Source organism: Solanum stenotomum, chromosome 12 (genome assembly GCF_019186545.1).
Source record: "Solanum stenotomum isolate F172 chromosome 12, ASM1918654v1, whole genome shotgun sequence".
NCBI classification, from domain to species: domain Eukaryota; kingdom Viridiplantae; phylum Streptophyta; class Magnoliopsida; order Solanales; family Solanaceae; genus Solanum; species Solanum stenotomum.
In genome coordinates this window covers 16,513,252-16,535,746 of record NC_064293.1, presented here as the reverse complement: position 1 = coordinate 16,535,746, position 22,495 = coordinate 16,513,252, and the positions used below count along the sequence as shown (strand labels likewise).

Sequence of the window (22,495 nt, the reverse complement as noted above, 5' to 3'; positions counted from 1 at the left end):
GATAAAGTTTAAAATTTTAAATTTTAAAAATTTCAGTTGTTTCACATAGATTGATTGAGAACAACAAAAGTATTTTTTTTTTTTTTTTATAAATTTACATATAATTACCTACCTTATACCACTCATGACTTTGATTCAATAAATATCTTTTATATTGACAATACAATTATTATTTTTTGAATCAAAGTAAAAAGGAGACGTGAGAGTAATTAATTTGTCTTTGTAAAGTTGGTGTTTTGTATTGCAGTTTGAGGAATTTGAGCCAAACGGCCGACAGGGTGATCACACCTGTCTTATGTTGTATGCTCACTCTGCTACACCTGCTATATTTCTCGAACATGCTTCTACGTACCTTAACTTTTTCCCTATATAAATGGCATAGTACGTAATCTCTTTTTATCTCATCAATCCATCGTCAAATCCTTGAAATCAGTTATATAATTTTCTTCGATCTTTTAAAGTTAAGGGAGACTAGAAATGGCACAACATGTTACTAACGAAGACCAAATGCAGCAGCTAAGTGGTGAACATGGAATTACTCAAGGTGGTGCTATGGGTGTTGCCCCTACCGCCGGTACTCATGATGATACTATGAAGAAAGAGCATGAGGGACAACTACACCTTCATCGTTCTGGTAGCTCTAGTTCTAGCTCTGTAAGTTTTTTTTATATATTATCAGCTACTCTTCCAATTTATTTTTAATCAGACATTGTTCGTCGAGTTTAAGTGACCGAATTTTATAGTATTAGTGTATTTTAAAACACCAGATGAACTACCTTACTTTTTAAATTATTAATTCACTTTATAATTAACGCTACTAGAAATATGAAATTAACTACTAAATTTAGCGATAGGGAATTTTGTAGGTAAATAACGTAACTCCTATATATCTAATGGAATTTTCATATATATAATTAAAATTTTATCGGTCACTAATATTCCTAGTGTACCAATAAATTTGATAAACTCTTATTTCATGAGGTGGTTTTGTTAATTTTGTGAGCATGCATGCAGTCGGAGGATGATGGTGAAGGTGGTCGGAGGAAGAAGAAGGGTATAACTGAGAAGATTAAGGAGACATTGACCGGAGCCGGAGGCACTACTCATGACGATAAGAAGGAAATAGGCCATGATCAACATCAGACTTCACAAACAACTACTACTGCATCAGTTGAAAATGAAAGAGACGATAAGAAAGGAATGATGGACAAAATCAAGGACAAGATCCCTGGCATGCATTGAAACTATTAACAAGTCTACCTTTTTTTTTTACCCTTATGGAGTGAACGTCATATGTTGTTGAGTGATATTATATATAGTCATAAAGCATGGTTTTCCCACTTCTTTCGCCCATGCCCCGCGCGCTTCCATATGAAGCAAACATGATCGATATTCATGCGCCTACGCATGGATGGCATTCATGTCGCCCATGCCTCTATATGTTTATGTATGATTGTGTGTGTATAATGTTGTCTTCAAAATAAATATTTCGTTTTTATATTTATATGCGATACTTTCTTGATCTCTTTGAATTATGATATAACGTAATTGCTCCTTGCTAGAGATTGTGATTTGTAACTTTTCGTAATCTCAAGGAACATAAATTAGGTGAGTCCAATCTACCACAAACATTTGGCAATATATATGTGCATGAGTAACCACGAATTAAGCCGGTCAAACTAATATAGTTATACTTATTAATAGTAGGCCAAATACATAAACAACCCCTCGAATATGTCCTAAAATAAATTACTCCGCATTTTATTGTAATTTTATTTTATTTTAATCCATCAATCCATTGTTTGTGTATCGTTTAAATACAAAGCATTATTCAATATAAATTATTTAATGTGTTGATAAACATATAAAATGTATGAACTATTTAATTAAATAACATCACATGCTTTATTTTAAATAATCATTTTTCTAATTTTAATTCAACTCCAATACCAGTAAAAAGAATCGATCTTCAATACAAAAAAAACTCTTGTTCATTGCTAATAACGAATACTAAACGTTATAATCCGACAGACTTTTGTCAATTATATTTCACGCAAAATTGCGTTAGAAACTATTAAAAAGGAATTTTTATTATTTTTAAAAATCAGCATTCATCTGTCAAAATTAATTTTTTGTACATGACTACAACCAAACATGCTCTAAAAGAATAGTATCTCAAATAGATAGTTATATAATATCATATATTAGATCAATATACGAACTACTATGTATTATTACAATTTTTATTTTTTTGAAATTGAAACTGTATTTGATTTTACTTTTTTTTTTTATAAATATATATTTAATTATTTGAGTGTACTTTGCCAAGAAAAATATAATTTAAGGTAAAAGTTAAAAACAAAAAAATATAGTAAAAGTAAAAATAAAATAAAATAGAATCATTTCAGATTTTCATGATTAAACACTTGAAAAATAAAGTGAACACTTCTCGTGGTGGAATTCGTTCTTTATACTCTCAACTAATAAAGGAGGGTAAAACTGTCATTAAACGTCAGCAATTTTAGGGCTTTATCAACTGGGGATTTAAACTGGGTTCTGTAACATCGAAGGTTTACGCCATAGCCACAGAGATCGAAGGAACTGAGGAAGGATACGCCATAGCCAGAGAGGTTGAAGGAATTGAGGAAGGATGTTTGCGACAGCGATAAGGTTGGTAGGAAGGAAACCAAAACCAAAGATGAAACCCATTAAGCTTAAAACTCCACCCGAGCAGACACAAACCATCACCAGAACCATCTTCGATATCGTCAAGGAGCATGGACCTCTCAATATTGCCGAAACCTGGGATCGTGTAAAGGTAATTAATTCCCTCTTTACCTTCTCTAATTCCAATTCACCATTCTATAAAAAAAATAAATTGAATCGTAGAGTGAATACATTTGAATCATTCATATAGTTAGCTTTGGGTTGAGATTTAGTTGATGTGTTGCCTACTGGTAATCTTAGATTCTGGAACTGCTGGGTACTGAAAAAGAAATGGACTTTGGTACAGTGTTGAATGAATGAAAAGTTTTCCTTTTTTACCCTTTTCTCTAATCTTTTCATTTTCCAGATTGATTTACTTTTCCTATACATCTGCCTGGACATCTAAGCTGGTGTTTGGGAGACTTGTTGAGATATTAACAAAACTACAGATTTTGCAAAAAGTTGATTGCCTCTGGTTAGATTGAAATGAATGGACAATTGTTAATCAGTATAATAGTTCAAATAGTATTTTTCCAATGCCTCTTTCCAAAGGGTTGACACTAGGCTTTTTGTTAGATGATTGTATTGAAAACTGTAGTGATATGGCATATATTTTAACGGATGAAATCAATAAGTTGATTGTTGAGGTCCAGTTCTTAATTTGCAACAGTTGATTTATGCTTAAGCAAGCTAAACAGGTTCTTGTATCAGCTCCAACTTTTTCATCTGAAATCGACGCACACAAAGTTATGTTTGAAAGATGCTTCAATATTCTCCTCTTTTTTTCCTTTTTCTTTCAAGTTTATCAAGTTTGGAAAAGCATAGAAATTATGTTTTCTTCCATGGTGCTCCTATGCACATTGTTGTTTGACTTTAGTTCTACATCATTCTCTTATCTTTGATAGTTTGAGCGGTGACTTTGTAGCTAACAGGTATAGACTTCACAGACTTTCATGCTCTTGATCGCTTAAGCAACACCAGATCTTAGTAGCTTCACAAGTCTCTTGGGAGGCCTCAGCAGCTCATCTTGTCATCTGTTACCCTTGTTTTCTTTAAGATCTGTTCTTCTCTAAGCATCTCCATCCTTGTATTTTATCATCCTTTGTGAAATGAACTTGACAAATTGCGGGCTGTTGCAAAGTCTTCTAGGTGTTGGAAATATATGCTGCATGCAAAGAGCAAGTTGACCGTTGAGTTTAAGGAATATCCCTAGCATCTAATTCACCATATCAAGAACAATTAGTTGCTATATAACAAATAACAGGTGTTTTTTTCTCTTTTCTATTTGTGGTGGTAATTTGAGGGTTTTGAGTCTTTTCTTTTTCAGCTGCTGTACTTTTTCCGAGCACAGGGTATACCCTTTTTTCTATTTCTCATGAACCCTTGGTACTTAACTCTGAGAACTGTAGGCTGTTCTTTACTAACTTTTTTTCCCTGTAAAACTCCAGGATGTTGGCTTGAGAGGCTTGACAAGCAAAGGGCACATGAAGATAGTTTTAAGATGGATGAGGGAAAGACAAAAGCTTAAGCTTATATGCAATCATGTAGGGCCCCAGAAGAAATTTCTGTATACGACATGGTTCACAAATCCAAATACAATGCATACAAAGCCGGGAACTGATACTTCCTCACCAAATACAAAGCAGATATTGTCAGGAAGTGATATTTCCCGGCCAAAGTCATCATAAACCCTATAACGCGGTGTCTGATTATGAACCAAGGATTTAACGGAGCTTTCTATCATTGAGTAGTTTATTGTATTTCAAGTATCGCACTATTTTGCTGCGGTTATTGTTCTTTCTTGTAGACTTTACATTGCTTTTTTTATTAATTGCTATGCTTTATTTTGGCTTGATTCACTTGAGCCGAGAGTCTTTCGGAAACAACCTCTCTAACTCCACGAGGTAGTGGTTATGTCTACAAAACAAATGGTGATCCGAGTAGAGCTGAAACAAAGCAACATTGATCTTGAAATAAACTCTCAAAACTCGAATGTGATCGACAGCTTTGAGGCTTTTGGTAATTTGTTACTTCTTTTTTAATTTCCTGTGCAAGTTGAAAACATACTTGTGTTTTATAACTGTCAGTTCAGATATGAAGGAAAACAAAAAGTTGTCTGGTTAAACTCTAGTTTGCCCAGGTTTTAAGAAAAATTAGCTGCTTGATGATTGAAATACTACCAACTCTGCCTACAAAATTGATATCTTCTGGCCCTGTAATATATTTCTACGCACATTTTTACCATCTGCAGTCTGCCTTTGTTCCACAGCTCTCAGCAAAGAGCGATTCATCGTTCATTTTACCGTGTACTGTCTCTCTTAAATTCTTTCACGTCTCAGGCTGAAACTTGGTTTCATTGTGCATATGGCTGGATCGTCTTAATTGTCTTTAGTACTTCCTTGGGAAAGACTGTTTTGGCAGATAATTGGTGCATGAAATGTTGTAGAGCGCCAGAGTAATTAAACTCGTTTTGAAAAGGGGAAGTTTTACTGCGTAGCATAAATCAAAGGCAACTGAAGAAGTGGACAAAAGAAGTGTTAAATGGACAAATTCAATATGGTCGATCTACCCTCCCTAAATTTCACTTGTGGAAGAATATATAGTATAATATTACATATAGCATAAATATAAAAGAGAGCAGGTGCTTCTGCTCCAACATTGAGATTTTGAGTACTTTTTATATTTCATGAATCCACATCATTTCAACCCAAAGCAAATGGATGTGTTGTTAACCAAATCATGCATGTCATTCTATCATAAATTAGTGTTATAACTTTTGATTAAATATTTACCCTTGATAGCTACAAAATATACGGAATTTAGTTAGGAGGCGCTTCATTGCACATTATTTTTACTTTAATTATACAAAGAATTTTAATTAGTCTTTATTTTTTTTAATTTAGAATAATTTTATTACGAAGAGCTTGTTTGGTCAAACAACTAAAAACTGTTTATTTTTAAGAAATATTTTTGTTAAGATTACTTTTATTTATTTTATTTCCTGATATCCTTGATCAACTTTACAAGGGTTATAAAAATATAGCTAATTAAGCTATTAAGTTACAATCAATCATTTGTAATTCATTGTGAATGATTTAAATTCTTATGAAGTGTTATAACTAATCCACGACAATTTATTGCTAATCCTATTTGAGGACAGATTAAAATCATACTAGATACGGGTTATTTAGAGAAAAATCAATAAAACAAATTTCACAATTTTTTTAAAATAGTGGACACAAGGATGCCAATTGCCATACCTGTGATTCATATCATTTTTTAGCCACCTTTGCCACTACTTTCCCTCTAGTATGAGGGATTCAACATTATATACATTGATATTAAAAAAAAGTTAATTTTCATTTTATTACACACTATAATTGAAAGATGTGATTAAAAAGAAGAAGAAGCTGAATTTGTAGAATTGTGGATTCCTATGATCCACAAAATTATACTACTCCATTCATTTCATATTAATTGAATTGTTGACACATTTTTCATTTTTCAAATTAACTTAATTGATCAATTTTCAAGACTACTTTTAAAATGTTTTTCCAATTTTACCCTTCATTAGTTAGTAGTATTGAAATTAGTTATTAATTAATGTTTAGTTATTTTAATTATAATTTTGATAATAATTAATAAGGGTAAAAATAGAAACTTAAACCTAATTTATGTCTTAATCTTCTTTTCTTAAATGATGTTGAAACACCTCAATAATTTAATTAATTTGAAATGGAGGGAGTGGAGTTACATTAGGCTCCATTAATGTTTATTAAACTTGCTGGGTCCTAACATCTACTGTTTTTTTTTTTTTTTAAAGTAATAACGCCAGAAATAGATGATTTTTCTCCTTTTAATCCTTTTCACTAATTTCTTTTTTACCAAAATACATGTTTTTACGAAAATACCCTTTTCACTAATAGCCTACTATACTCGGTTGCTCTGATTTTTTCTTAAGGTTTTGTTGAATTTTTTGACATTATTTGTCAGCTGGTAGAATTTGAGTTTGAGTTTAATATTTTAGCCAGAAATTTGTTGATTTCTTCGAGTTTTGGGATACGAATCTACTGATGTAAGCTCTATTTTATTTTTCTGATTCTTTGATTTTGCTCTTCAAATTGTAATTTATATTTTCTTTCGTCTGGTGTATTTTGAATTTATTTTCTCGACTTATTTGTGTGTTTTACTTCACTGATTCTAGCTATCATGATTTCTTTTGTATGTATATGATTTAAGATTAGTTTTTGTTTTGGTAAATTGATGGATTTTGAGAATAGTTTTGAATTTTGGTTCTATAATCACCAATTTTCTCAGCTATTTGAGGTGTAATTTTGAACTGTGGTTCTTCCAGTTCCCGGATTTCTTATTTGACTCTGATAAGTCGTCGTCTTGGCCTAGGGTTTCTGCCTGGACTTGTTTCTGTGCTCTGCTCTAAATGAGTCTACTTGGCAATGCTGAGTTGAGATAGAAAATGGAGGATAAAAAGAGTGAGTGAAAATTTTGAATGTTGAAAATGGAGTAGAGAAAACAAATTGCTGAGTCTTGTTTCGTAGATATTTTGCAGCTCTATTGGTTGTTAAATGCTATTGAACCAGTCGTTACTTGATTCTCTTTTCTGTTTCCCATTTATGAACTTAACATTTTGTCTCTTGTTCAGTTGTGTGGTGGTTCATATACTCGAGAAGAGATAAATGCAATTACGATCGAAATCATGTCTAAAACACTACACAAATAAATCTAGTTGTTGAGGAGAAAGATAATAAAGGATCAAGAAATTCAACACAACACAATTCTCTATTTTTGCCTAAAACACTTGCTGTTATTGATAGCAATTAAGTGTCTTTGAATAGAGATAATGGTTAGGCCTTGTTCAATCATTTAATCATGTATGGTTATTGCTAATCTACCATTCCAATCTTATCTTAGATAGTCTGGAGCAGGCGTATTCAGAAAGTTGTTCCATTTATTGCTCTAAATAAATGAATGACATAGTGCCATTTACCTGGAGAGCATCAATAAAGTCAGAGTCAACATCTGTGACAGTTCACTGGTCAGAAGGTGGGTTGTTGTCTTTGCCATGGGTGCTGGTCCTTTAGGATTAGGCTCTGAGATTTCATTGATTACCAAACCTATGCCACCTCTGGAAGGAGGAAGGGTGTAAAGAACTTCCTCAAAGCCATCATCTTTCCAATAAACTTTAGGCTTATAAGAAGTGACATGTGCATTGGGTATTGTAGCTTCACTGAACTTCCATTTCTAACAGTCAGCTCAACTGTCCCTGCATCTGAAAATTTGATGCCTTTAAGACCAAATTTCTCTTCAAGAGTCTCCGGAACAAAAGTGATACTGCTGCCTGAAGCTTTAATTACATTAAACTTAGGAAGATCAAGAGATAAAAGAGCTGCAGCAGCCAACTAAAAGTAACTTCTATAGATTTGATAAACTAATTTAGAAGTCAATAAACAAAATCCTCATGCATTCAGCCAACCCTATGTTACTCGGACTCTCCAAAAATGATGCCACACTCGTGTCAAATACTCCAAATATAGACTACTTTTTGAGGATCCAACGCCCACAATTTTGAAGAGTCCAAGCAACATAGGCCAAAACCCAAAAAAAATACAAGGAAAAAGGAAATTCCAAGTAACACAAAGGCACTGTTACACCACAGATTCATAACAACCGCTGCTGTCACTTTCCCTTATTCCCTTTGATCAGGAGCTAGAACATACAAAAGGAGCCTGAAGAACAAAGAAACATAAGTAACTGTGGTATATTTTGGCCATCTAAGTCCCTTTGGTTGGAAATTTTAACCTATTAACTGTCATTTTCTACTTCTCTCCCTTTTGAAGTTGATTCTAAAGTGAAAAAAGTCGTGTGTGGAAGGTGATGTGGGAACACTTAGGTAAATTTAAATCAAACAAGAAAATTTGAAACAATATTATTTACTTTTATTGTATAGACAATGTTTTCCTTTTCGGACGTATTTTCTATAACAATATTCATCAATTAGTTTTTAACCTTTGGTTTGTATATAAGTTCGAGGATACAATATTAGAATATGATAATTTGTTGACAATAGTGTTTCAGGAAGTTGCTTCCGGCGATATTTTCCCTACTCCGAGTTACGAATGTCAGAAAAAGCAGAGCTTGCAGCGGTGACGGCCTACTTTGGAGTGTCGTGGCCAGAACTTAATGAGGGATTAACCTACCATGACATCGTCCGACCCACCGATGCTGGTCTGTGTTTACATAAATAAACTCATTTTTCCGATAAACTTTTTTTTAATTGTAGACTTCTTGCAAAATCAATAGGTCTTACGTTGATCGAATTCTACTTTAGAAAGTACAAAAGTTCAGCTCCTTTACAAGGGTAAGCTTCCAATCCTTTGTGCAAAACTTCTTTTTATTTTTTTGCTTGTGCTATTGAAGATTCAGCTATTAAACTGTTGAACAGTTGGTTGCAGAGAATTCAAAATAAACAGGTTAGTTCGTCAAGGAAATGGTTAAACTTGGTGTTTAATGCACATGGAGTATCTTGGGATTATGAATGAAGCTTGGTCATGTTTAATTATTGCAGATAACAATTGATGGTAAAGTTGTTATCTTACCAGATACTGAACTCAGGTCACATCTGTATAATGATTTGTATTCTTTTGCAAGATTTAGCCTACATATGTTGGGTGAAAAAATATCTGAAGTGTTGTTTTTGGATGTGCAGAGCAGGTGCTGAATTAGTATATCATCGCCTTCCTTGGAGAGAACCTGATGCACCTTACTTGCTAGAAGTACTATTTGAAGATGACTACTTGGTAAATTAAATCTGAGGTTATTTTTGTTATCAATGTTTATACTTTATTTATGCGATAGAGGAAAACTGGGAAATTCATGAGGAAAGATCAATGACCACATCTTAGTGATGTCTCGACTCTTAAGAGAGAGGAAACTAGACTTGAGTACACAGGTGATCAATGGAAAAGTTAAAGACATCTAGATGCATATTGGGCTTGAGCAATTCAAATGCCTACATGAAGGAGAAAATGATGACATTTCTTTCCAGTCATAACCAACCTTAAAGTAAAAGACCGAAATCTTTGTAGTAGCTCCATCCTTCCCAAAATAAATAATAATAAAAATAAATAAACAAGATAAGATAAAACCAGTTTCCTTCTATTTGTGATAAAACACCTGTTGGCTACCGGCTACCCATCTTGTCAAGAGGTTTTCTAAGAGAACTTGGGTTAATAGGCAAAACTTAAAGAAACCACATTGGTAGATTCTGTGGTTCTCAAACTTATTGCTTTTCTTTTTATCTTTCGCAAAATCTTGTTTTCGTCAGTGTTGTATGAAAACCAACACCAGGGGTCCCCAGTCTCTCGCGACCATAAGTTACAAAATTATACCGGCAGAAAACCTTCCTCGCGCTGCCACGCGTTGTCGAAAGCAGCCTTCTCCCGCGAGATCTACACCACGCATTGCACGCGTGAGTCTCTTTTCGACCATATTTTTGAAAAGTATCTCTGTGCATCATTCCATCGAAATCAGCAATCACTGTGCAAATTTCGGTTGCTACTCACAACTATGTGCAAAATCCAACACTACCACAAGGTCTAGTAACCTCCGGTGACCAAAGCCCAACCCGTGTCGCCAGTCGCGGATCCCTCATGCCCCCATACGCGCTGGTGCATGAGCCTGTTTCGACCAGTTTTACGGCAACTTTCTTGCTCAATATCGACTAATCTATTTATTCTGAGGAGATCCATATATTTAATACCAGATTTCAAGCACTTTTCGGCGACTGCGCTGCACTGTTTCCGGTAGATCGTAGATATGAGTTTTTCAATAGTGTTCTCTCTATTTCAGATTCAGTTTTGCCAAAAAAGGTATACTCAAATATTTGGGCTGGATTACAGGGATACTTTCTCACCCATGGCTAAATAGCATCTATCCGCGTTTTTCTACTATGGTTATCGTTCACCATAGGCCTTTTAATCAGTTGGACATTAAGAATGTTTTACTTCACGGTGATCTTGAGGAAGAAGTCTATATGGAGCAACCATTTGATTTTGGAATAAAGGTTTAATCGTTGTTGTTATACTTACATTATAACTGGTGTTCGCTAGGAGTCTTTTTGGTTTGGTTAGAGATTTGTATGCCACTGTAGTGATAAATGCGATATTTAGAGAATCCCTTTAGAAAATCTGTAGGCAAATTCCAGTATTAGAATAAACCCAAATGAATGGATTGGATATAAAGGATCTATATAGTCACCCAACTTGTTTGAAAGTGAGGCATAGTTGTTGTAAACTCATAGATCTTTTTCTACAGGCCCAATTCTGATCTTGAATGCAAATTTTAAATTGGGACTAGTTAAAGTAGAAGCCTTGCGGTTGGAAGTCTTATGAGTGGATGTATAAAGAAAATGGAGTATTTATATGTATGCATGTATAATGTATGTATGAGTATGTGTGTGTGTGTGTGTATATATATATATATAAGAAAGAAAGAGCATAATGTAGCATAGCTGGTAGAGAATTTTTCACACTATCCCTTATGGGCCAAAGGTATATTCATGGTATGTATTTTCAGATTGTTGTAAATAAACCTTCTGGTTTGCAAGTTCTTCCTGGAGGGTTATACCAGCAACGGTCCGTCTTGACGCAACTCCAGTGGCATGCATGCAAGCCGACAACCACTTCATCAGGTTGTCAAAAAACACATCCAGTCCCAGTCCATCGCCTAGGAAGGGGTACATCAGGTGAGTTATCTAGGTACATCTGTACATGAATTTCTGCTCCAAGTACACTGATAGAACAGAGAATGAATTTGTGCTCCAAGTATAATTTGTAAGATGGGTAATCTTTCATTTAATGTCGTGTCCCTTTATTTAAAAAGAACAGAATTACATAAACCTGTCGTAAATGGTAGTAGAGAATTTTTTAATTTGAATTAATAAACAAAATTACTAGATGTAAATATAATAAAATATTTTAATTGTAGCTATCTTTCACCTCCTTTCTGCAATGGAAACAGAAATATAACCAATTCTGGAAAAAATCGAATACAAAATTGAGTCATCATGCAGAATAGGTTATTACTAGAGCTATTCGCACTATCTAATAATATTAAAATTTCATGTAACAGTTTCGAATTCCTTTTTCTGTTCTTCTGAAATCAAGTAAGAAAGAACATTGTTGATTCTTTTATGGAATGTTCCAGGAATACTGCTCTGTGCAAAAACAAAGCTTTGTAAATCTCGCCTTGCAGCATATTTTGCTGAGGGGACGTCAGTTGTTGAAGACAAGTATGTTGAATTTGCTTCACCACTTAGACATGCCATATTTTTCCTTACATACTTGTGCTGCTATTGTTAATACCAGTAAGATGCTAAGAGCATCACTATGATAATACAATATTGACAGCTTACTGTCTATGCTCGAGTGTCAGACACTCATGCTCAAGTTGTCTTATTAATGTTATTTTTGTTCTAAAAAACATTTGTTAATTTGGCATGCCAAATTCTCTCTTGATTAAAGTTGGATATGCCACCACATTGCTAAACATCTGATTGTCCAAATTCTTCGGTTTTTCATCATGCTTAATCAAAAAACTCCTGTTTAAAGGCCTATAGCAGCTCGGAAATTGTCCCCCCTAATTGGAGTTCTAGAGAGAAAACTCAGCTTACTCTATACTTATACAAGGGTCAATTGTTTAGTGATTTCAAGTGTTTGAGTATTTTGGTGTTTTAGTTCTACCATTCATTTTTTTCTATTAGTACCATTCGCTTATTAACCTCATACTTCCATTAATTGTTTCCAACATAGTGAGGTTAACTAGTTTCTTTATTTTCTTTTGTTTGGACAATATTCTGTAGGCAAATGGGTCTGAGGAGGGTAGAGTGTACGCAGATGTTACCCCTACCTTGTGAGGTAGAGAAGCTATTTCCAATAGACCCTCGGCTCAACAAAAACATTTCAAAATAGGTTTAATTAATACAAGGTGAAAGAAACTCGGATGGAAATACTAAGAAAATATTTATAGTAAAAATAGAAAGATAACCAAAGCAAAAGAACAAAGTAGTGATAAAGTTGAAGAATAGGAAATAATAAAATAATAATGATAATATCGAAAAGGAGAAGAGGGAGCAAATAAGGTACTCCAAGCCTAAACCAGACCCTACTTGTGGGAACACACTGGGTATGTTGTTAATGTTGATTACACAGTTTTCCATCTTTACAAAATCATGCCCACCCCATTTATAAACTCCCAAAAGGAGAGAACCAAGTTCTTACAGATTAAAGAGCAGTGGGACCAGTATGAAGGACTTTATTTATTTTACCAACGTAGAAAGACTTCATTTTCCCTATATCTCACTTGTAGTTCACCTTTACTTCTGCATGCTTATTGACTTATTTGTTATATAATGAAGATAACTGTTGGTTAGTTAGTAAAGAACTAAAAGTTTGGCGTTAGGTTCAATCCTTTTTGTTGCATTCTTCCTTGAGATTAGCTTTGTAACTTTTGATGTTTTGATCTTCTGAAGAAATGCAGTTATTAAAGAAAAACGAAATCCTAATCTGAAGAGGGTGACTTTATTTTAACACTTTTTGGAATGGCACTTGTGGAGCGCCTACTAAAGCCGCAAAGAAAATTCAGAAACATCATTTGCTTCTTGACAGTTGTGCCCCTTCCTGTACTTTTCTGCCATAATTAGCACATATTTTGCCTTGTAAAAAATTTATGTGGATTTGTCACGGATGGTTAAACTTTACTTGTATAGATGCACCAACTCAGAGTGCAATACAATGAGGAAGATTTGCAAGATATATCGGACGCTAGTAAGTGGTGTGATGGATATGGATGAGGTAATAGCATAACATTATTCTCCCAGTTTCAATTTTTCTGTTGGAGTGTCTATTCTACGGCAGTCAATCCATCAGGTTACTTAAATTTAAAAGTAATTTTGACTGATAGGTTGTCATCAAGCAACCAATTGGTACAATTAAATATCCTGGAGTTGCTAAAGGGTTGTATGTTGCTTCTCCTTCAGGTTTTCAAATTTATTTATTTTAGGCGAACATTTCCTTGATTAACTTTTTATAAAAGATTCATTCAGTTGTTATCATTCATGTGGTGCTTCAGAGGACATTAGTGTTGGCTTAATCTGTTCTGATTTTTTTTTCTAGGGAAGCCAGCTCTGAGCAGTGTTCGCGTTCTGGAAAGAGATTCAGAGAATAACTGCACATTGGTTCAGGTATTAGAAGTCAAGACATAAGAAATTTAATGTTATAGCCACCTTCCTTAACCTTCCTTACCCTTGAGCTGGAGAAGGAACCTTATATTTTCTTTCCTTAACGTTGTACATTATTAACAGGTTGAGATTCAATCTGGAAGGCCACACCAAATCCGCATCCACCTCTCTTTCATTGGATATCCACTAATTGGTAAATCTGAAATTTTATAATCTATCCTTCGCTATCATAAAAGAATTAAATATAAACATAAAGGTGGAAATATCAGTTTGTCTTCTAAAAGAAACATGCACAAAAGAAAAGAGAAACACGAAGTTCACCAACTTCAGCCATGTATTGACTAGTACTCGACATTGGATGGTGCATTGCAAACATTTGTTGTTCTTAGTTCTATGAAAGCATATCAGTAAGTATCTACTTAAGTGCACGAGCAAAGGAGAAAAGGTGATGGAAGAACTTAAGTCTATACATTGGGTTACAATAAGAGAATGAGTCCTGAACTATGCCTGTGAGTATGCATCTGCTTTGTTACAGAAATGTCAATGACCTCTCCGATGAAGTCGACATGAGGCCCTCTACAACGTAAATAATATGGGTCATTGGAATGTGTTCCTTCCTCTAGGTTATAGCCAAGCAAAAATGATTTGCTTATCTAAATGCAGGTTTAGATAATTGTTCCATTGACAAACACTTGCTAACTTAAAAAAGAGCAGTTAGTACTTCCTTACTGTATCATTCATTATGTAATTTCTCATCAAACATCTCGTGTTCAGATTTTTACCGAGTATGCTCCCCTGTTTAATGTGGTCAGTCCAAGGCTAAGAATTGTTATCCCTGAGTTAATTGTAACTGTGTGCAAGCTGAACTTCTAGGCAACAGTACTGCATTCATAGACCCTAGGGTGTTTGTTTAAAGAGATTGTTTATGGAAAATATAATTTGTATACCTCATCAAACTAACCAATGTCAATTGATTAATCTGTGTGTATAATTAGGAGTGCTCTTGTAACATAACTGTAGCATGCTACGACAGCTTTTCTTTTCATGTAAGTAGTATTACAAACTTGTTTTGCTCCTTTTATGATTTATTAATAATTGTTATCTTACCAGGTGATCCTCTCTATGTATCTGGTGGGCAACCAAAGTGCTTTCATCCTGAATTAATGGATGAAAGTTTTGAGAAAGATGGGTATGAAATTGGACTTTTATTTGTCGGTATTCATTTTAATTAGATAGTCCTAGTAGTAAACACTAACTGAATTTGCTATCTGGATTACCCTTCTTCCACATCTTTGGTTATCCTGTTAAGCGAGAAAGTACTTATCAACAGTGACCTTTATCATGACAGTTACAATAGTTTATACATTATGCCTATTTTGGACCAAATAAAGCTTTATCCTTCGTGTTAATTGCGAAGATAGTCAAATTACTTAAAATTGAAACAGAAAGTAGTTTAGTCTATCTAATCACTTTAAACAAGAACAATAGCTTTGTCTGCTGCTAATATCATGATCTGATTTTAGTTGGCTTTACTTTCTTATTAGAGGCTATCAAAGACCAGAGAATCCTGTTCCTGGAGACTGTGGATATTACCTGCATGCACATCAAATAGGTCTTATTCACCCAATCACAAATGAGGTTAGTTGTTTTTCTTAGTATTGTTTTAGAAACCAGTAATTTAGATGTTACCGATCTAACAAAATTCAATAATTTCAATGCGACATTTGCATATTACATCCCTGGCGATTCTATTATTAGTCATTTGCAGTTTTATAGTAATGAATCAGAGGAATATTCATCTGAAATGCTTGTTTTGATGAAACAGTGTTGCTGACAGTTTAAACTGTTAGATTACTTTATCGCTGTTATCACTCTATACCTTTATCAGGTAGCAGCACTGACTTTACTAAATGGGACCTTACTACCTTGAGCGTGATGTTTAAGGCTGGATGGGTCTCGACTCTACAAACCTTAAGCATGTACTCATCAGTTTCCCTTGGTCTTACTATAGAACTATATTGATTGAATGTTCCCAAGCTTTCGATGCTTTAGATTTGGGCTGGAACAAGTTCAGTTTTGGTTATATACAAAGAGGTTCATATTTGACAATTGAATTGTGTTTTTAAACATTTAAACAAGGCTACCTTGCTAGTTATCTCAATTCAAAGTAATCTTTTTGACAGTACTTCATCTTGCAGCTTATCAAAATTACAGCACCTCTTCCAGCTATCCTTCAAACACGAGAAGAACGCGAAGCGAGCTAGCCAAACTCCAGCTAGTATGAGATAATTTATAGACACAAGAAACCAAGAAAGACAGACAAAGTTGCCAGTATTGAGCATTACCTGTTGTTTCGCTCATTAGTTTCACTTTACTGTTTTTAAACATCTTCATTTCTGTTTTTTCCATGAATATTTTCTGTTGTTCCTTTTCCCCCTTAAATTGATACGTATATTCCTCATTTGATTTCAGTAAGCAAAATTTTAATGATAAATTGAATCTTCCTTATATTATTACATTAATTAGATCTCTTTGGAGTAATTATTGCAAAGAAAAAGAAATCAACAATAGCGGAGGTTATATTCATTTGGATTATAACCCAAATGAATATTCAGATTGCATTAAACCTTTGGATTAAAGGTTTACCCTTGACAGCTACAATATATTTGGATTTTGGTTGGGGGACGACTAGGCCAATTCATGCACATTATTTGTCTTTTCAATGACATTCACCGATATGTTTGGTAAATCGGCTAAAAACAAGAAACATTTCAATTAAAATAGCTTTCATTAATTTTTATTTTCATTTTGTTTAAAAACTTAAATGGAGCTGGTATCCTTGATCAACTTTACAAAGGTTTAAAAATATAGCAAGAAGTTATAATGAATCATTTGTAATGCATTAAGAATGATTTAAAATCTCACAAAGTTGAATGTCAATTCTCAATTGCCAACCAAATCAATCATGGTATTGTACTTGGTAAAGAACATGTCTCTGCTTCACTTTGTGAAAAAACTAATACTATTTTCATAACTAATAAGCAACCAACTCCATTTGTAACCAACACTCCATTCATTCATTGAACACTCTATATATGGATCAATTTCATCAACACAAGCCATAACTTTTATGATTACATTCTCAAATTAATTAAGTCCCTAACTAAATACTTTTCATTATGGCTCAATCAATGAGCTTCTTCATGGTTATTGTTCTCCTTGCTTTTGCACCAATTTGTTTGTCTTCTAAGACTTATGGTGGTTATCTATTCCCACAATTTTATGACAGGTCATGTCCCCAAGCTAAAGAAATAGTCAAGTCTATTGTTGCCAAGGCCGTAGCCAAGGAGGCTCGAATGGCTGCTTCTTTGCTGAGGCTTCATTTCCATGATTGCTTTGTCAAGGTAAGGTTCTAATGTTATTATATGCAATGTCACACCCTATTTTACCTACTCCCTCTGATCCCAATTGATGTGACACAAATGTCTAAGGTTAGTTTTAGACGATAAATTTCAAAAGTATGTCTTTCTTTCTCAAATTTTGTGTCAAATCAAACAATGTCACATAAATTAGGATAGAGGAAATAGTACTATTTATATTGGTTAGTCATAAATTTAAATTAGACTATTAAAACAAATGTAAGAATGTCACAATTCTACCAAGGGGGATTCAAAAGAAAAAGTGATGACTAACTATTATTTTCAATCTTTCATGTAGGGCTGTGATGCATCTCTGCTTCTTGAAAACAGTGGAACCATAATTAGTGAGAAACGATCAAATCCCAACAGGAATTCGGTTCGTGGATTTGAAGTCATTGATGAAATTAAGAAGGCACTGGAGAAGGAGTGCCCTCAAACTGTATCATGTGCAGACATATTGGCACTAGCTGCAAGGGATTCAACAGTTTTAGTAAGTTGAATAGCTATAATGTAAAAGTACAATTTTTTTACTCCTCCCCCATGAGCTCCCACCTTTGCTCCCTTACTGACTCAAACTCACAATAAGGTTGGAAGTACTGAAGGGTGGTGCTAACCATATGAACAACTCCCTCTTGTCGCAAAAGTGCATTTTAGGATTAACAAAATTGACATTTTTCATTTTTGTATATGCAGGCTGGTGGACCAAACTGGGAGGTACCATTAGGAAGAAGAGACTCCAGAGGTGCCAGTTTAAGTGGCTCCAACTATAATATCCCTGCTCCAAACAACACTTTTAATACCATTCTTACTAAATTCAAGTTGAAGGGGCTTGATATTGTTGATCTTGTAGCTTTATCTGGTAATAAGACGTTAACGAATTCAACTTATATGCACTGACAACATATTAACATGTCCTTTTGAGCACTATATATCCTTTAACATGACTTGTCACTTAATTAATGCCCAAATTTTTGTTGTACAGGGAGCCACACAATTGGAAATGCAAGATGCACCAGCTTTAGGCAGAGACTTTACAATCAGTCAGGAAACAGTTTACCAGACTATACACTGGAACAATCATATGCTGCCCAATTGCGCGCTACGTGTCCAAGATCTGGTGGTGACCAAACCTTATTTTTCTTAGATTTCGTCTCCCCAATAAAATTTGACAACAGCTACTTTAAGAACTTGTTGGCTTCAAAGGGACTGTTGAACTCAGATCAAGTTCTTGTTACTAAGAATCAAGAGTCACTAGCACTTGTGAAACAATATGCAGAGAACAATCAGCTTTTCTTCGAGCATTTCACAAAGTCTATGGTTAAGATGGGGAATATTTCACCTTTAACAGGTTTCAGGGGAGAAATCAGGAAGAATTGCAGGAAGATCAACAATTAAAGGGGCATGAGAGAAATGAATAATTGCGGCTCTATATATATGTTTTTATGTATTTTCTTGTTTCTTTCAACATTCTTGAATTAAATATTTTCTGTGTCTTAATTTATGCAGCTAACTTTCTTTTTTAATCTATCGAAAAGTTCACTTTTCTATATTTAAAGTAATTTACCTTAACGAGATAATTTATATTCACAGAAGGCAAACGACTTACTATCAATCATGTTCTGGTTTCTCTGTTTTCTGTTTATGATATTCAAAATTGAATCACTTCAATTGTTCTTGCAAAATACCGGTAAAACGACTTTCATATAGATATGTAGTACTTCTCGAGGGTAAAATACCGGTAAAACCACTTTGTAAATCGATCCCAACAAATGCATTGATTTTACCACCATTTTGAGAAAAGTATGTTTATGCCCTTTTTACTCTTAAAGCTGATTTTTACGGGAGTCCTACTACCTTTAAAACTGATAAGTGGACTTTTGAGATAAAGAGGCATCGAAGATGTGCTCACTTTTTACTTGATCGGTCGGAGAGTTGCCGACCTTTTCTATACTAATTTGGTTATATATATATATATATATATATATATATGTCTGGTACCATGACGGAGCAGATCCAAGAGGATCGATAGTGAAAGTCTTGGATCAGAACCAGTCATGTATAATGGACTTCTTGAGTTCCCTATGAATCCCTCCGTCCGTGTGATCTACTGAACAGGAGTTGGGAGCCGCATGGATCCTACCTAGCGTATTGTGGGCAGGAGGTAGGTGTATATACTTGGTACATGGCACTATTGATTTTTATTGCAGAACTCACAATTAAAGCATCGTCTATCATTAGTATAATTGGTTGTTGTTTGCACCTGCTAGTCATATAAGGGACCGATTGGGTTATGTTTGATGTTGTGTACCTTCCGGGCTTATGGGGGTTCAATTAGGTTATTCTTTGATTATTATTGTGTTGTTTGTGACAGTATCACCGACAATTTATATGATAGGATTAGATTCACCCTTGTTTTCTTATATTTGATACCTTTTGACTGAGTTGAATTGGATTGACCTATTGGCTTTTATGATGTTTTGTGGTGGTTACTGTTAGTATATCTTTGATTAGTTGACTTTTGTAGTAGAATATTGTTGTGATAATTTTTTTGGGCTAGTGCCTTCGGGTACATTCCTTTGTCTCAGTTACTTGCTTCCTTTATTCTTTTTTCTTGTCGTTGCTTACTTTTATTGTGCGTTCTCGGTTATTTAGCTACTTGTACTATATGCTCCTTCTTTACCTGTTATTTATACTTAGCTTTGTCTTTGGAGCTCAGTCGGTCTATCATCTATGCCTACTCGGTATCACTTATAAGTACTCATACTACACTTCTGCATCCTGCAGATCCTAGTACGAGTTTTCGTTGTTGATGTGTGCCTCGTGCGAAACAACTTTTGAATTCGAAGACTGGGGTGAGCTCCTGGTGTTTGGAGTTGTCCTTCTCCTTCTGTTTCGTTATTTATATTTGGAGATGATTCTGTATATTTGTATTTACTTTGTACTCCTATTTTGATTAGTATCTCGAATACCGACTGATATCAGATCTTGGGGATATGTTTTGTATATTTGATTCTGTCTATTTCTTTTTTCGATAATTGTTCCTTGCTTTCCATATGTTTCTCTTTCACGTGATCGATTACCACTTACTTCTGGTTCAGGGCTATGAGTTTGGCTTACCTACTGATGGGACGTTAGTTGGTGTCATCATGATCTGAGATTTCAGACCGTAACAATTATATGATTAATGAATTGGATATACAAGGGGAAGCAACACTTAAGAGGATTCTGAAAAAGTCTGCATTATTTGTGTTTTTTGTGGCAGAGAGTGAAGATGCATTGGTAAATCTGTGAAGACCTTATATTCTGAGAGGTGAAGCATATGGAGGAGTTTGATTATAGATTTTTTTTTATTTATTATTATAGAAATGGAATTGGAGAATTATGTTAAGTTAGTGGAGTCTATTATTGATGCTGAGAAAGCTAAAACTGCATGTTACTTTATACATCGATTTGATTGTTATCAATTTTGATTCGATTTTTCAATTATTATCCATGTAAAAGAAATGATTCATTCTAAAGGGAAAGAAGACAACAATTCATTAATAAAAAGTGAATTATCTTTATATTATTTTGGATCTTATAATTCTTGTACCAAAACTCCAACTACGTTCAACTCTATAGTGTCATTTAGTCTCGCATCATCTTGAGCAACTAGAACCGTCCTCTTTGTGTTGATCAACTTATTTTTATCAACAATCAGTTAATTCAATATGTATATATATAAGTATAAATTATAGGAACCACATATTATAATATGTGTACTAAATAACATCCTATCCCTTCTAGTTTTCTATTTGCCAAAAATCCCTTAAAAATGATGTTTGTGAGATACATAGCATTGTGCACGGGATACATTAGGTTTGATACATTCCACATAGCGGGATACATTAGGTTTGATACATTCCACATAGCGGGATACATAGCGTTTGATACATTCCACATAGCGGGATACATAGCGTTGTGCATGGGATACACGCGGGATACATAAGTAAAATAAGGGATTTTTGAAATTTTTGAAATAAGTAGGGATACATAGATATTAAGGTAAGTAAAGGAGTGTAGTTAAGTAATTTGTCCTATATATAATTATAAAAAATGGCCCTTTTGATACTTTTTTGTTTTGATCTTTTTGATTTCTTAAATAAATTTTAATGAAAACATACATATAATTATAAAAATATATATATAATTTGTCGATTTAATTCAGATACTTTTTAACCAAATCAAATAAAAATCGATTTATTTAATCAATTTGATTCAATTTTATAATTTAGATCGATTTTTACCAAATCGTGACAGTAATCAGAAGTATATAGCCTTGCATTATTGATCCAAGTTAATGGTTTAATAATTCGTTTATATATATCTCTTTCATTCCCTTATTCTTCACTTATCACTAGTATAATTTGTTCCTTGCTATTCTTACTTAAGGCTTTGAATATTTCTTTTACCCGTTTTGATTCACTCCATCTTTGCTAACTACATTGGATATATCACAAATGTTTACCAAGTCTGAAAAAAATAAAAACAAACTAATTAACACTTTTTAAGTTTAACTACTAAATGGACTAAATTATGAAAATAATGAAGGTACAAAAAAATCTTAAATATTTAGTAGAATTTTCTAGAATTTTGTAGAGTAATACGTTGAATTTTTGTTCTTGGAAAAAGTCCAATTTTTCTAGAGTATTAGATATTTGAGGGAGATATTTGTAGAAAAAAATAAAATATTCTAAACATTTAATATTTAAATCATCCCGTATAAATAGGGTTGACCTTAGTCATTTGTAATCAACCCAATTAAATCTATCAACCCATTCAAGAATTTTTGTTCCATAACAAAGTGATCCTTTGCAAAAAAAAATTATTAACTCTTTTTGTAATTTTGTGAAAAATCTGTCAAGAATTTTGACAGTAGATTTGGATGGTCATTGAGAAGTACGACAACCTACATATATAAAAAAATAGTACGCAGTAACAAACAAGAACATAAAAGTCGTCTATAATATCTATATATTCAAACTAAAAATATTTTATCACTTCATGATATATATTTTTAACGTCCTTGCGCTCCTTTTTACCCATGAATAGAATATCTTGGAAGGAGTTCTATTCA

General features: G+C 33.8%; 4 protein-coding genes across 7 annotated transcripts; all 4 read left to right on the top strand.

The window, feature by feature from the left end:
* Positions 1-457: 457 nt before the first annotated feature.
* On the top strand, positions 458-1,504 carry LOC125846909 (water stress-inducible protein Rab21-like). Its single transcript, XM_049526602.1, has 2 exons — positions 458-654; positions 1,015-1,504. Exons 1-2 carry the CDS (start codon positions 478-480, stop codon positions 1,240-1,242), a joined length of 405 nt encoding a protein of 134 aa, XP_049382559.1. The 5' UTR covers positions 458-477; the 3' UTR covers positions 1,243-1,504.
* Positions 1,505-2,561: 1,057 nt separating this feature from the next.
* On the top strand, positions 2,562-4,553 carry LOC125846907 (uncharacterized). The gene is made up of 2 exons (XM_049526601.1): positions 2,562-2,818; positions 4,155-4,553. The coding sequence occupies exons 1-2, from the start codon at positions 2,651-2,653 to the stop codon at positions 4,392-4,394; spliced, it is 408 nt and encodes a 135-aa protein (XP_049382558.1). The 5' UTR covers positions 2,562-2,650; the 3' UTR covers positions 4,395-4,553.
* Positions 4,554-6,669: 2,116 nt separating this feature from the next.
* On the top strand, positions 6,670-16,426 carry LOC125846887 (RNA pseudouridine synthase 5). Of its 4 annotated transcripts, none has more exons than XM_049526574.1 (15): positions 6,670-6,781; positions 8,792-8,949; positions 9,025-9,082; positions 9,167-9,194; positions 9,290-9,336; positions 9,431-9,521; positions 11,299-11,467; positions 11,929-12,013; positions 13,490-13,574; positions 13,684-13,759; positions 13,896-13,963; positions 14,084-14,153; positions 15,071-15,149; positions 15,505-15,598; positions 16,159-16,426. In XM_049526574.1, the coding sequence occupies exons 2-15, from the start codon at positions 8,841-8,843 to the stop codon at positions 16,222-16,224; spliced, it is 1,125 nt and encodes a 374-aa protein (XP_049382531.1). In that variant the 5' UTR covers positions 6,670-6,781; positions 8,792-8,840; the 3' UTR covers positions 16,225-16,426. The 4 variants fall into 4 exon arrangements, with proteins under 4 accessions (XP_049382531.1, XP_049382532.1, XP_049382530.1 ...); XM_049526575.1 differs by having other exon boundaries at positions 6,676-6,781; positions 8,800-8,949; XM_049526573.1 differs by lacking the exon at positions 6,670-6,781 and adding an exon at positions 7,166-7,196 and having other exon boundaries at positions 8,800-8,949.
* Positions 16,427-17,062: 636 nt separating this feature from the next.
* On the top strand, positions 17,063-18,893 carry LOC125846892 (peroxidase 72-like). The gene is made up of 4 exons (XM_049526579.1): positions 17,063-17,364; positions 17,678-17,869; positions 18,073-18,238; positions 18,362-18,893. Exons 1-4 carry the CDS (start codon positions 17,140-17,142, stop codon positions 18,772-18,774), a joined length of 996 nt encoding a protein of 331 aa, XP_049382536.1. The 5' UTR covers positions 17,063-17,139; the 3' UTR covers positions 18,775-18,893.
* Positions 18,894-22,495: the final 3,602 nt, after the last annotated feature.

Excerpts from the sequence above, each read along its gene's own strand:
- LOC125846909 (XM_049526602.1), top strand. The coding sequence starts at position 478 with ATGGCACAACATGTTACTAACGAAGACCAAATGCAGCAGCTAAGTGGT. Across the intron at positions 655-1,014 it reads GTAGCTCTAGTTCTAGCTCT|TCGGAGGATGATGGTGAAGG; the intron begins GTAAGTTTTTTT and ends GCATGCATGCAG.
- LOC125846907 (XM_049526601.1), top strand. The coding sequence starts at position 2,651 with ATGTTTGCGACAGCGATAAGGTTGGTAGGAAGGAAACCAAAACCAAAG. Across the intron at positions 2,819-4,154 it reads AAACCTGGGATCGTGTAAAG|GATGTTGGCTTGAGAGGCTT; the intron begins GTAATTAATTCC and ends GTAAAACTCCAG.
- LOC125846887 (XM_049526573.1), top strand. Across the intron at positions 13,760-13,895 it reads GTATGTTGCTTCTCCTTCAG|GGAAGCCAGCTCTGAGCAGT; the intron begins GTTTTCAAATTT and ends TTTTTTTTCTAG. Across the intron at positions 15,150-15,504 it reads GAAAGTTTTGAGAAAGATGG|AGGCTATCAAAGACCAGAGA; the intron begins GTATGAAATTGG and ends CTTTCTTATTAG.
- LOC125846892 (XM_049526579.1), top strand. The coding sequence starts at position 17,140 with ATGGCTCAATCAATGAGCTTCTTCATGGTTATTGTTCTCCTTGCTTTT. Across the intron at positions 17,365-17,677 it reads TCCATGATTGCTTTGTCAAG|GGCTGTGATGCATCTCTGCT; the intron begins GTAAGGTTCTAA and ends TCTTTCATGTAG. Across the intron at positions 17,870-18,072 it reads CAAGGGATTCAACAGTTTTA|GCTGGTGGACCAAACTGGGA; the intron begins GTAAGTTGAATA and ends TTGTATATGCAG.